Genomic DNA, 15,337 nt, shown 5'->3' with positions numbered 1-15,337 from the left:
AGGCATCCATTCGGTCGTCTTCCACCGGTGCCCGGCCGTGCGGCTTGGCCTTTCGTTGCTGTTGAATCGGGTTGCAGGTCTTACCAAATGCGCTACTGCCCTCCAGTGGCCAGTTTTATTGCTTTAAAATGGATTTTCAGCTTTGTGCTTTGGAACTAAATTGAATCACGACTCAAAGATGTCTTTGGGGGGGGGGGGGGGGGGGGGGGCGTAAAAGACGTATAGATACGTTTTTGGGACACTGAAAAAAATAAATGAGGATCTAGTACAACAAAAGAATAATTGGCTAACTTACATAGCAAAAGTCCGCTAGCTTAAATGCTATAAAAATGCTAGCATTTTTTTACAACGCTCTTAACAAATGTTTCAAACACATATTCCCACAAAAAACGGCTAAATATACCTATAAACTAAATTACAACTCCATTATAAAGAAAACATTAGCTCAAAAAAAAATGTTAGTCTTAACAGGGAGCAGCTGGACTCAGCCATAAGAATTTTTTTTTTTATATTCACTGTTGCCACTAGAGGGCAGTGTATCCACTCAAATCAATAAACCCAAATGCCTAAGACTTTCAAACAAACCATTACAACGCCACGTTAATTAAATTTTGCTGCTTTGAATATTTGCTTAATTCGATTTTTTTTTTTTCTAATCGAATGACTCGAGTTAATCGATTAATCATTGCAGCACTACTTTAGCGTGTTTAACAAGAGTGTATTCCAGTTTTTCCAGCTTTTATTAACACTGCAACAATTAATGAAGGTGTATATAAAATAAATATAATATATATTAATGATGATTGATAAATTTAAAAAATATAATCACTGCTAATATTTAAGCTGAGAAAGGAAAACTTATTAGGATCTACTTTCATTATTAAGACTATTCTGTCACTTCTTTGGATGGATATCTGTCAAAAATATGCTCTGCTATCATTTTAAAGTCACATGTTGTCATATGTCATATCACTTTTAAGGTTTTAAAGGGGAACTTTGAAGTAAGGTTGGCCAACCATGTTTTTGAATAATATCAATGGCTAAACAATTATAAGCATATTTTCATTATTTTTTTTTACGCAACCCTTCCAGATTCTTTGTTTAACCCATAGCAACGCCCTTGACAACGAAAATGCTTTTCTTCGGCAATCTTCGGAAATCTTCGGAAATTACGTCACACCGGGAAGTGCGAGGGAAGTCCGCCATAGAACAGTATTGTTTGTTGCATTGTTTCTCGGTAAGATGCCACGGCGGTGTGTGGCGATGTTTTGTTCTCACTCAAACGAAAAGTTGTATGAGTGGCCAAAGGATAGCAGGGCACGTAAATGGACATCTTTCGTTCGCACGAAGCGAATGAATTTCATGCCATCATCGAGTAGTGTTCTCTGCTGCAAACACTTCGAAGATGCCTGCTTCCTTAACCGGTCTGCTTATGATCAAGGATTTGCCAAAAAGTAAGTGTGATTTTTGGATAGATGACTGATGACTTTGTCAAAGCAGAGGCTGCCAACTGTTGTGGAATGAACAGTATAAGCTAGCGACGTTAGCCGAGGCTATCCCCGATCATAGTTGTTGTTGCGTTCGCTAGGTTAAGCGTGTTTAAATTGTGCGTCATCTACGATCTTGTCCGAAAGGGTTAATCCACTATCAATCGGGAAAGGGGTGTGGATGTGCACATAAGCGGGTCGGCGTCGCGATAATTCACGGTCATGTTGCAGATAGCCTTCTAGTTTGTGTTTCGCCGCTTTGCGAGAGCCGCTGACAGGTGACAAGTGTTGCTTTTAATGTCTGGCAGCGAATCAGCGAGCGCGCAGGCCACGCAGTGAATCATGGGAAATGTAGTCTCGGGACAACACTGAATTGGTGCTTTGTAATCTGTTCGCTTGTGTGAAAAAACTACATTTCCTCACGCCATTAGACGCCACTTTTTTTTCTTATTGATGCCTCAAAAAAGTGGAGAAAGTCATCGGCGACTGTGATATAGTGGATATTATTTAGTTGTAATACGGGAATTGACCAGTAGAGTGTACGCATGTCATTTAGATGTGTTATTGTTTGTGCCTTACTCCTTCACTAAGAGAAAAACGTTATTGTACAGAGTCACTTGGCAAGACGTTGAGTAAAGTTTTAAAAGCCAATAAAGGTGTCGTGTGGGTCACTCGGTCAAGATATAACAACGACTCATCCCCCCCCCCCCAACGTTTTTGTTTTATTATTTAATATGCACGAGAGCTGCCGGATCTGCCAAAATGAACATGAAGTCTGATTTTTTTTTTTTTTTTTAAACTATGTCATCAGATAGACAAAACCATAAAATTATGTGCAAATGCCTGCATCTTCAACTCATGAAAATAATAACAGCCTATATCTTACCAATGTTGTAATCTCGATGGGTCTTGTATCCATTCCATGTCAGGAAGTCTAGGCACATTGTTGGCATCCTGACTGGCGTCTGGCTAATAATATAAAATTCCAATCTCCTCTTCTTCCTCCAACTCTTCAAAAACTTGGATCTCCTCCCTTGCGCTTGATCTAACGCTGTTTGGATCATTGTTTGAAGGGCTTTGTATGGCGGCCGTATGTATGGAGGTGCCATCGCGTTCCCGGTGTGACGTATTACTTCCGGGTTCGTCCCCTTTCAGGCTCGAACTTCGGAAACGCGACTATTTTGTCAAATATACAACATATAAATTATTTTTTCATGCTTTATTTGTTGGACAATGTTTAATTACTTTACTTGTGACCCTATTTGGCATGTGAAGAAATTAGTTCCAACTACAGCTTTAATGTAAGATTTTATTCAGAATAAAGTTTGAAGTTGGCGTTGAGGCTTCCATACTTGATGGGCCTCCTCTCTATGAGCGAGGCAACACTGCCACCTTCTGGACAGCTTTGGCAGTGACAGCTTTGAATTCCAACTTTTTGCAGACGATCCTCAAAATCAAACCATACATTAAATCTACATATATAAATATAAATATATATATACATATATTAGGGCTGTCAAACGAGTGAAATTTTTAATCGAGTTAATTACAGCTTAAAAATTAATTAATCATAATTAAACCCAATTCAAACCATCTCTAAAATATGCCATATTTTTCTGTAAATTATTGTTTGAATGGAAATACAGTACTGTGCAAAAGTTTTTTTTTATTATATTATGTATATACAGGATATACTGTATGTATATATTTTCCCCAAGTGGAAGCGTCCATGATCCTAATAAATTTAATAATTAAAAAATATATATATACAGTACTGTGCAAAAGTTTTAGGCAGGTGTCCTGGCTAAAACTTTTGCACAGTACTGTATATTAATCATTAATATGTGTTATTAATATAATTTAAATAAATATAAAATAATGTGTTTAAAAACAAATTTTTACCGTTAAAAGGCTAAAAAATGTCTTAAATGTCAAATAAATAAAAAATAAAAAAAATAGTTTAAAAATTAATTTAAGAAAATTTGAAATTCAAAAACAAAAAAATTACAAAATAAATATACAAATAATTTTAATATTATAAAATAATTAAAATTATTTGTATTTTTTCTTTATTTTGTAATTGTTTTGTATATAAATATAAAATAATTAGGGCTGTCAAACGATTAAAATGTTTAATCGAGTTAATTACATCTTAAAAATCAATTAATCCTAATTAATCGTAATTAATCGCAATTCAAAGCATGTAAATTATTGTTGGAATGGAAAAATAAGACACAAGATGGATATATACATTCAACATACAGTACATAAGTACTGTATTTGTTTATTATAACAATAAATCAACAAGATGGCATTAACATTATTAACATTCTGTTAAAGCAATCCCTGGATAGAAAGACTTGTAGTTCTTAAAAGATAAATGTTAGTACAAGTTATAGAAATTTTATATTAAAACCCCTCTTAATGTTTTCGTTTGAATAAAATTTGTAAAATTTTCAATCAAAAAATAAACTAGTAGCCCGCCATTGTTGATGTCAATAATTACACAATGCTCATGGGTGATTGGCCTATAAAATCACTCGCACCCAAGCGCCAGCAGAGGGCGACAAAACTCCAAAAAACACAAGTAACAAGTGGACATTGCACTGTGCTGTCATTTTAATCTGTTTGAGCGGGGCATGTGCGTTAATTGCGTCAAATATTTTAACGTGATTAATTTTTAAAAATTAATCATTAATTTTTAAAAATTAATCACCGCCTGTTAACGCGATAATTTTGACAGCCCTGCAATAACATTGCAGCACACATCAACTATCATCTGCCATTGACGTCTTGGGACGTCAGTGGGACCGAAAGAGCCATCCAATTTTCAATAAATTGGACATCTGTCATTGTCCAGTCACATATAGGTACTATTTTTATGTACAGATCTGCATGAAAATGTGAATTTTGAACCAAAAAAAAATCATATGCAGCATTATCTTTCCTGAGTAAAGCCATGATTTTTTTTCGGTGCAGGGCTGAGCCTGGTGGTAGGCCTAGTGTTGTACATCTCCAGCATCAACGACGAAGTGATGAATCGACCGCGCGAGGCCGAGCAGTTCTTCAACTATCGTTACGGATGGTCCTTCGCGCTGGCCGCCTCCTCCTTCCTGCTCAAAGAGGTGACAAAAGGACACTTCCACGCACACATTGTCACGCCATCAACATTCATGAATGATCGTCACTTGAATCATCTGCAGTTTTGTTGACTTCCTCCCACGGGATGTTACTTCCTGCCGCTTTCGTTTTTACTCCTTTTATTTCCTTAATCCTTCTTCCTTTTCTGTACTGCTTTGCCATTTTTTTTTCCTTGAAGCCGCACTAAATGAGATTAACACACACACACACGTCTGCTTGTTGCCATGGCAATGTGTCATGCTCAGATATGGACGCAGCTACAAGTGTCAGGGATAAGCATAGAATTATAATAATCAGCATAAAATTAAAAACCAAATTTGACTCGTGGGTTTCACATACGCTTCGCAATACTGGGGTTCTGATTACTGCTGCAACGATTAATCGATTGAGTAATTGGATTAGAAAAAAAGCTTCGAATCCAATTTTGCTGCTTCGCATAGTTGTTTAATTTGAGTGACGTTGTAATGATTTGTTTTGACAGTGTTGCATTTATTTTTATTGATTTGGGTGTATATACTGCCCTCTATTGGCAACAGTGAATATGCCATAACCCCTCAAACATGATTGAATCAAGCTGCTCCCTGTTCAGACCAAAATAAGGTATATTTTCGCTTGCATTTGTTATTTAGTTTAGCAGTTATTTTTTTGTGGGAACATGTGTTTGAACGTGTTGTTCAAAGCTTTGTAAGAAAACAACAACAACTTAGCATTTTGTAGCATTTAAGCTAGCTGACTTTTGTTGTGCAAGTTAGCATATTGTTCTTTTGTTTTACTTAGATCCAAGATTTAGTTTTTTGCTACTGTTTGAGGCTAAGCTCAGCTATTTTTAATTTACGTTTAAATGCATTTAATGCTCTTTTTTAAATGCAATCTTAGCAGGCCAAAATCAATATTATTGCAAGCATAAACACTTTTTTATGTTTTATATCTCCTGAAATTTATTCTGCAAGGCATTAAATGTTTGTAATCCGATTACTCGATTATTCGAACTAACTAGTCAATAGAATAATCGATTATCGAAATAATCGATAGCGGAAGCCTGATGTTGAACTCCTTGATGTCTGAATTGACAGTTATCAAATATATACCAGTATAAGGTATTAGAGGAATGCATAAGTACATACAAATTGTATTAATAAAAAAATACTAAATATAGAAAATTAAATCCTAAAATGAATTATAAAAGCTGTTAAAAATTGACGTTTTGACATCCACTGGACCCCAGTAGAGGTTGAGTAACTATATTACCTACTGTATCTATTCTGCGTGTTCATTAATTAGCGTGAACGGAAAGTACTTAAAAGATACAATAATATGTTCAAAAAGTAATCTTCTCTGAGTGTATTGATGCCAGAGATATTATACAGTGTTGACCAAAACTACTAGCACCCCTGCAATTCCGTCAGATAATGCTCAATTTCTCCCAGAAAATGATAGCAATTACAAATGCTTTTGAAGTAATATCTTCGTTTATTTTGCTTACAATGAAAAAACACAAAGGAGAATGAAAAAAAATATAATCATTATCATTTTACACAAAACTCCAAAAATGGGCCGGACAAACGTATTGGCACCCTCAGCCTAAAACTTGGTTGCACAATCAGACATCAGACAAAATAACTGCAAAGAACCATTTCCGGCATCAATCAATGAGTTTCTTACAATGCTCTGCTGGAATTTTAGACCATTCTTCTTTGGTCAACTGCTCCAGGTCTCTGAGATTTGAAGGGTGCCTTCTCCAAACTGCCATTTTCAGATCGCTCCACAGGTGTTCTATGGGATTCAGGTCTGGACTCATTGCTGGCCACTTTAGAAGTCTCCAGTGCTTTCTTTCAAAGCATTTTCTAGTGCTTTTTGAAGTGTGTTTTGGGTCATTGCCTTGCTGGAAGACCCATGACCTCTGAGGGAGACCCAGCTTTCTCACACTGGGCCCTACATTTTTTGTTGTTAGTCTTCAGACTTCATGCCATCCACACGGTCAAGCAGTCCAGTGCCAGAGGTAGCAAAGCAACCCCAAAACATAGGGGAACCTCCGCCATGTTTGACTGTGGGACCGTGTTCTTTTCTTTGAAGGCCTTGTTTTTTTCCCTGCAAACTCTACGTTGATGCCTTTTCCCAAAAATCTCGACTTTTGTCTCATCTGACCAGAGAACATTCTTCCAAAACGTTTTTGGCATTCTCAGGCAAGTTTTGGCAAACTCCAGTCTGGCTTTACCATAGACTCCCTTTTCATTCAGACTTCAAAGGATAGTACGGGTTAACACTGTTGTACTCTCGGACTGCAGGACAGCTTGAACTTGTTAGGATGTTAGTCGAGGTTCTTTATCCGTTGAAATCTCTCGTCAATTTTTCTTTTCCGTCCACATCTAGGGAGATTAGCCAGAGTGCCACGATCTTTACACTTATTGATGACACAGAACATTCAGGTCTTTGGAGATAGACTTGTAGCCTTGAGATTGCCCATGCTTCATCGCAATTTTGCTTCTGAAGTCCTCAGACAGTTCTTTGGTCTTCTTTCTTTTCTCCGTGCTCAATATGGTAGACACAAAGACACAGGACAGAGGTCGAGTCAACTTAAATCCATTTTAACTGTCTGCAAGTGTAATTTAATTATTGCCGTGCCGTGCTGTTAACTACACAAATTAGAGAAGCATCACATGATTTTTCAAAGGGTGCCAATACTTTTTTCTGGCCCTTTTTGGAGTTTTGTGTAAAATGATGATTTAATTTTTTTTTTCCATTTTCTTTTGTATTTTTTCATTACAAGCAAAATAAATGAAGATATTACTACCAAAACATTTGTAATTGCAATCATTTTCTGGGAGAAATTGAGCATCGCAGGGGTGCCAATACTTTTGGCCAGCGCTGTATATTACCTACCAATTCTGCGTGTTCATTAATTACTGTGTACGGAAAGTACTTAAAAGATACAATAATAAATTCAACAAATGGTCTCACAAACAAACAGTAATCTTCTCCGAGTGTATTGATGCCAGAGATATTACTTAAGGTACAGAATGATCGTTCCTTTTTTTGGCGCATACAGGAAGAAAGGCAGGATCAGTACTTTTTCCAGCCAGTACACAATCTAATAAACTTCAGAGGAGTGGTTATTTAACATTCTATTACGAGTCACAGATGAGGTGTCTCTTCTCAAGGAGGTGGCCCACCTTCTCCCTCGCTTCTCCGTCTGGAGCCATCGTGTCCTGTTACCCTGTTAGTTTACTGAGCTTACCTTTTTTAAAGGGATCCTCTATTTTTAAGACAAGTAATTCTTAAAAGATAAATGTTAGTATGAGTTATAATATTTTGATATTAAAACCCCTCTTAATGTTTTTGTTTTAATAAAGTTTGTAAAATTATTTTAAGTGATAGGTCGCCATGCTTGTTACGTTGCAGTGCGTGACGTCACCGGGCCCGTTGCCGAAATTCCAGCGTGTCACTCGTTAGCTTTTCCAACATGTCGTCGGTTCTACCCTTCCTATTTGAACCAGATCTGAAAGGTTAGGAGCAGGACAGCACTGTCGGTCGTTCACAAGACGAGCTTCAGGGAAAAATGCGTGCAGCAAATACATGATAAGACAAAAGTTGGGCAAAAGACTCAATGACAACAGAGCGAGGGAGCGTATGCTGTTGGGAACTCCGGTTTTATTAGCAGATATTCAAGTTAAGCATTTTGCGTTTTCTAACTTATCCCAATATAATTATGTAGATTTTTAGCATCCAGAGCTGTCGTGTGCTTTACATGCAGTATAGGCCAAAGACCACACCTTGTGTAATCCATGTCTTGTACATTGTAACGCGTGGTAGGTAGGATACGTGTATAAAAGTACCAAAAAGGGGAGAAGCTTCCACCTATACAAATTTTATTCACAAAAAATATTTCCACCTTGACCACTCTTCACTCGGGAGCTCAGCAGTACGCAAACACACGTTCCCTGACGAACTCCAACATTGTTGTAAGGTCCCTGTAAGAGTCACTGTCGTCACTGTAGCGTGCCATAGTGCTTTGATTATTTGGTATGATTTGGGGAAAACTCCCACGAAGAATAGTCAACAAAAAAGATAGCAATAGTAATCTAAATCCGCGTTTTTTACTCACTCGAAGATCCAGGAATTAGACCGATCCCATGGCAATGTTGCAGCCGCGATCAGGCCGTCAATTCCACAAAATAGACGGATCCGAAAACCCGCCGTGGGACCGACGTATTAAAAAAAATTGACAGATCCGAAACCAATATTGCAGACGCGGTGGGACCATCGGATCCAGAAAATAGACGGATCCCTTACTTGACTGAGGATCCAGGAAAAATGTTCGGCCAGTTGTAACGCGTGGTGGGTAGGATAGTGCATACAGGGACCAAAAAGGGGGAGAAGCTTCCACTTATGCACATTTATTCACTAAAAATAATAATTCCACCTTGACCACTCACTTCACTCCCCTTGTTTCCATTTGACTGGAAATTGCATCCAAAAGCAGCATATCGTGGCATTTTTGTTGAACAATTGTTGAACATGCTACACATTTGGAAAGATCCCAATGATGTCATCACTGCGAGCCCGCAAACCATGGCACCAACTAACGGTCAAAATATGTAGTAAATATTATAAAATATTGCCATTGATTTAACATTTTATGTGTCTCTAACATATTTTAGTACCAGAGAACAATTGTGGTTTATTAGAGCCTACATGTATTTAAGGTAGAGGATCACTTTAAGGTGTGCGTGTGTGGCCCAACTCTGTGTGAAGAATACCAGAACCCATGCAAATAGATTAATAAGCAAGTGTAATCAAACTAATAATACTGAATATTAGATCATCAAGTAATATGAAATCAAAGTGTTAAAATAATGAGTTTATAGTTATATACGCACATACAAAAGTCAACATAAAAACAAAAAACTACTGGAGACAAAATGCGACCCTGGCGTCGTATAGTAAACTACTACTTCGTAACTACAGTGTGGCTTTGAAAAATCAATTGGCGGTCAAAGTAGGGTTTCAAATTGAAGGTTTCATCAACACATTGGTTGCCATTGACATCGATAGACGTTCCGCTCATTTGGACTTGGACGGGCTGCCAACGATCGAACGTATTTTTGAACTCTACAATATTTTGTCCGTCAATTTGTTGGCGTCTGTGTGTTTCAGGGTGCCGGCGTGATGTCGGTATACCTGTTCATGAAGCGCTACGCCGAGGAAGAGCTGTTCCGCCCGCACCCCGCCCTCTACCGCCCCCGCATGTCGGACTGCAGCGACTACAGCGGCCACTTCCTGCACCCCGACGCGTGGGCGCCGCCCCCGCGCAGCCGCAGCCCGTCCGACGTGTCCTCGGAGATCTCCGTCCAGCTCCGGCACGCCGCGCCCGCCTCATCCTCCTCTTCCGCCTCCTTCCCGCCTCATCCGCTCCTGCGCGGCGACTCGCTCCCGAGGGCGGCGCGGCCCCACTTGCCATCGGGGAGCCCTCCGTCGCCCTTTCTTCCTCCGCGCTACCACGTGCGGACGAGTGCCTCGCCGTGTTAGGTTGTGGGTGAGATGCAGACACACATTTACGCACCTGTATAGTACGCACGCTGGTGCTGGCCGATATGACGATATATGATCGTTCATGATGTATCGACATGAATTCCTTCTATCATCAACTTTAATAATGTTATTACAAAAACATACTGTAATTTAATTTGATTTTGATCATTTAAAATGTAAATAATTTAAAATAAACTATTTTTATTTGATTTTTTAAATTCTTTTTTGGGGATTGTTTTTGTTATTTTTTTATAAATGAACTTGCAAATTAGTAAAATAACTAAATACATTATGAAAATGATTTTAAGTGCAGTGAATTAATAAATAATAACAATTACAAAAAGTGCTTACGGCCCCCAATTACACACGTTTTTTTTTTCCATTAATTTTTCTTTGAAATTAATCAACTTACAAATTAATACAACAATAAAGTCAATTATGAAAATGATTTTCAGTCTGATAAATAAAAAAAAAATAATAATAATACATATTTACTGCCCCCAATAATTCATGTCATTTTTTATTTGATTTTGATAGTATTATGGCCACTAGATGTCTCTAAACGAGAAAACCAGGGGTGCGATAAATCACCACACAACACAAACATGCGGTGCTTCGATAAAATCAACATGAAAGTTATCTGACACGAATTGAGTACGGTGGTCCCCCGCTACTTCTATCTTCAAACTTCGCGCCCTTAGTCCATCACATATTTTTTTTTCCAGTTAAAAAAAAAATACCGATGAGCTGTTCCGAGCCGATCGTGTAGTCTCACACTCGCTCCCTTCCTCCCTCTCCCGGCTCTCTGTTGGTCAGGCAGTGAGTGCACTGAAGTTGCTTAATAAAGTGAACGATGATTGACAGATGTTTGGATTTGAGCTTGCCAGAGACACGAACTTCAAAACGCCGCATGTGTCAATCATTGTTTAACTTGTTAAACATTTGCTGTGGCAACTCATTGTAAGTGAGGAGCTTGACCGGATTTGAGTGGACTCACTCAATGAAGCATTTCATAAGGTATTGTTTAAAAATAATTTGGTGGGACAGTAACATGTTTAAAACTCATCATAATTGTTATCATAATTGTTACATTTGAAGTATTTTAAAACCATTTATTTAAAATATATATGTATTGTTGTTGTTTTTTTAATTATACTTTGGGGAAAAAAAGTGAAAAAAACTTGACTTATATGAATAAATACATTGAACACTCACACACACACACAAAAAAACTACTTCATGGTTCTGATCCCCATTAAAAGCGAAAACAAGGGATCACTGTATTGCAAATCCCCTGACCAAGATGGCCGCCAACTTATATTCATTCATTCATTTTCCATGCCGCTTCTTCCTCACGAGGGTCGCGGAGGTGCTGGAGCCTATCCCAGCGAACTATGGGCAGTAGGCAGGGGACACCCTGAACTGGTTGCCAGCCAATCACAGGCCAACTTATATATGCAGCAATATATATGTCATATGTATGGTTGTACATAGACTTCATAATGATATTGAAGGGGTGCGGGGCCGATTAATAGGGGGCCTGCATTGTTGACGTGGCCGTCAAAGCTGACCAAGTGGAATCACAGACAAAGAGCTTTTTTCAATGAAAATTTTTGTGAATAAATGCTTAAATCCCTGAATTCTTTATAGATATGGACGTAAAACAGTCTTGATTCTTGGTTAAAAGCAACAACAACAAAAAAACTGCAGTTAACATTTATTTTACGTAAATATGTCGAAGTACGATGCTAGTCTGTTAGTCATTGTGGCGGCCGCCATATGTAAACAGAGCTTTTCCAGTGACAATTCTCGTGAATAAATTCTTAAATTCCTGAATTCTTCATAGATATGGACGTAAAACAGTGTCGATTCTTGGTTAAAAGAAAAACATCCCTGCAGTCGCCATTTATTTCACGTAAATATGTCGAAGTACAATGCTAGTCTGTTAGTCAATGTGGCGGCCGCCATATGTAAACAGAGCTTTTCCGATGAAAATTCTTGTGAATAAATGCTTAAATGAATTCTTTATAAATATGGACGTAAAACAGTCTTGATTCTTGGTTAAAAGCAAAAAAAAAAAAAAATGTGCAGTTAGCATTTCTTTTACGTAAATATATGTCAAAGTACGATGCTAGTCTGTTAGTCAATATGGCGGCCGCCATATGGAAACAGAGCTTTTCCGGTGAAAATTCTCGTGAATAAATGCTTAAATCCCTGAATTCTTTATAGATATGGACGTAAAACTGTGTCGATTCTTGGTTAAAAGAAAAAAAAACAAAAACATGCAGTTACCATTTTTTTTTTACGTAAATATGTCGAAGTACGATGCTAGTCTTTTAGTCAATGTGGCGGCAACCTTACAACAAAGAGTTTTTCATGTTGAAAACAAAACGAAAAATATAATAATTGCCTTGAATCCTCGAACAAATTACTCCTGAAACAATCCTTCCTGTTTATATGCGGTACAGCTTTCGTACTTTTTCAACATAAATCTGGCATTGGATCGCGGCATGTCGCTGCGACCGACTGCGAATAACTGAAGCGGATTGTGGGATGTCCCCCTACTTGAAGGCGTGGCGCAGTGAAGGTCGAATCTGGCCAGTCAATATCATTATGAAGTCTATGGGTTGTATCATCATTCCCCATCCTCTTATTGGACGAGGTAATTCTCTGCAATGTTGGATTTAAGGACAAAGGCAAATGTTGGACATGAACTTCAAGAAAAACTGGACATTTTTAGGAGAGGTCGCCAACTGGCTTGTTCAGCCCTTTTATAAACTCCAGCAACATATACAAATTGATTTTTTAAGACTATGTCTCTTTAAGTGGAAATGCATATGTGATTGAAATTTCAGACCTCAACCAATTTTTTAAGTGTGTGAACTTGCAAAATCACAAGGGGGTGCATACACTTCTGCTCCTCACTGTTTTGGACGATAGCGAGATTTTTTTTTGTTTACAAAGATAATCCTGTTTCATTTTTGATACACATCATGTAGCACCTAGACCAGGGGTCCCCAAACTACGGCCCGTGGGTCGGGTACGGCCCGCAGCCACATTTGGTCCAGCCCCCTGAAGAAAAAAAAAATTGTTTTTAAAAAAAAAAAAAAAAAATTTTTTTTTTTTTTTTTTTTTCCAATGGTGTTATTTATTTCCTGGCTTTTTTCTGTGAAGAACCCAGAGAGGGTTATTTGGTTATTATCTACTTAATTAATAGAGTTTATATTATATTATATTATATAATATATCATATTTATATTTAGGGCTGTCAAAGTTATCGCGTTAACGGACCGTAATTGATTTTTTTCATTAATCACGTTAAAATATTTGACGCAATTAACGCACATGCCCCGCTCAAACAGATTAAAATGACAGCAGGGTGTCATGTCCACTTGTTACTTGTGTTTTTTGTCTCCCTCTGCTGGCGCTTGGGTGCAACTGATTTTATGCACGATGAGCATTGTGTAATTATTGACATCAACAATGGCGAGCTACTAGTTTATTTTTTGATTGAAAATTTTACAAATTTTATTAAAACGAAAACATTAAGAGGGGTTTTAATATAACATTTCTATAACTTCTACTAAAATTTATCTTTTAAGAACTACAAGTCTTTCTATCCATGGATCGCTTGAACAGAATGTTAATGTTAATGCCATCTTGTTGATTTATTGTAATAATAAACAACTACAGTACTTATGTACAGTATGTTGAATGTATATATCCGTCTTGTGTCTTATCTTTCCATTCCAACAATAATTTACAGAAAAATAAGACATGTTTTAAAGATGGTTTGAATTGCGATTAATTACAATTAATTAATTTACAGGCTGTAATTAACTCGATTAAGAATTTTAATCGTTTGACAGCCCTAATTATATTAATCGTAATTAATCGCACTTAATCGCAATTCAAACCATCTATAAAATATGCCATATTTTTCTGTAAATTTTTGTTGGAATGGAAAGATAAGACACAAGATGGATATATACATTCAAAATACAGTACATAAGGACTATTTGTTTATTATACCAATAAATCAACAAGATGGCATTAACATTATTAACATTCTGTTAAAGCGATCCATGGATAGAAAGACTTGTAGTTCTTAAAAGAAAAATGTTAGTACAAGTTATAGAAATTTTATATTAAAACCCCTCTTAATGTTTTCGTTTTAATAAAATTTGTAAAATTTTCAATCAAAAAATAAACTAGTAGCCCGCCATTGTTGATGTCAATAATTACTTACACAATGCTCGTTGGTGCTGAAGCCTATAAAATCAGTCGCACCCAAGCGCCAGCAGAGGGCGGCAAAACTCCATAAAACACAATTAACAAGCAGTTCATCGTACTCATTTAAATCGGTCTGAGCGGGGGGAGTGCGTTAATTGCGTCAAATATTTTAGCGTGATTAATTAAACGAATTAACGCCCGTTAACGCGATAATTTTGACGGCCCTAATTATATTATATTATATTATATTATATTATATTATATTATATTATATTATATTATATTATATTATATTATATTCATTTTATTTACTTTTGTTCCGTGAAGAATCCAGAAAGGGTTATTTGATTGTGGCTTTCTGAAAAACAATACATTTAGGCACTCCTGCAATCGTCACACTTTTTCTGTTACAAACTGACCCCGGCCCCTCATCAGAGAAGGGAAGGGTTATGTGGCCCTCACATCAAAAAGTTTGGGGACCCCTGACCTAGACCAATAAATCTGCCCGTCTTTTTCTAAACGATTTTCTGAGCATGTTCAATAAAGTTTCAACTTGTGCTTACAGACTGAGCGAGCAGCCAATTTTGTGCGAGAAGAAAGCATCACAAGTCAGGTCAGGCCTAACCAGTACCAGCAATCTGAACACAGTCCTTTGTGTCACATCGTCATTTTTTTTTTTTTTTTTTTTGGGTATATTTTTATTGATCCATATTTGTACGTTGATGTGCAAAAATCCTGCCAGCTGTTTAATCCCTTTTCAAGCGCACGCAAACGTGCGCATCCTTTCCACGGTAGACTTTGGAATCCACAGTTGCCATGGCGATGGTCGAGCGACCACTCGCCGGCGTGCCTTTTCTCTCTCTCTCTCTCTCACTCGCTCAAAGCGCCGTCGCCTCGCCGACTGGGAAGGAAAGGAGGCTCCTCTTCTCCTTCCTCTTCCTCTTCTC

The 15,337-nt window shown here is 37.5% G+C and overlaps 1 protein-coding gene across 2 annotated transcripts in view; it reads left to right on the top strand.

The window, feature by feature from the left end:
- Positions 1-15,096, top strand: part of LOC130910253 (voltage-dependent calcium channel gamma-7 subunit-like) — a 28,668-nt gene extending 13,572 nt beyond the window's left edge. The window contains exons 5-7 of one of the 2 annotated variants that reach the window (XM_057827373.1): positions 4,467-4,612; positions 9,783-10,161; positions 14,956-15,096. In XM_057827373.1, coding sequence (XP_057683356.1) covers positions 4,467-4,612; positions 9,783-10,154 — 518 coding nt within the window. In that variant the 3' untranslated portion in view covers positions 10,155-10,161; positions 14,956-15,096. Of the gene's footprint in view, positions 1-4,466; positions 4,613-9,782; positions 11,467-14,955 lie in introns of those variants that run through there. The other variant, XM_057827372.1, reaches the window with a different exon arrangement.
- Positions 15,097-15,337: the final 241 nt, after the last annotated feature.

Source organism: Corythoichthys intestinalis, chromosome 22, assembly GCF_030265065.1.
Source record: "Corythoichthys intestinalis isolate RoL2023-P3 chromosome 22, ASM3026506v1, whole genome shotgun sequence".
NCBI lineage: Eukaryota > Metazoa > Chordata > Actinopteri > Syngnathiformes > Syngnathidae > Corythoichthys > Corythoichthys intestinalis.
The sequence above is the reverse complement of the archived record's forward strand: the minus strand, read 5'-3'. Positions and strand labels throughout refer to the sequence as shown.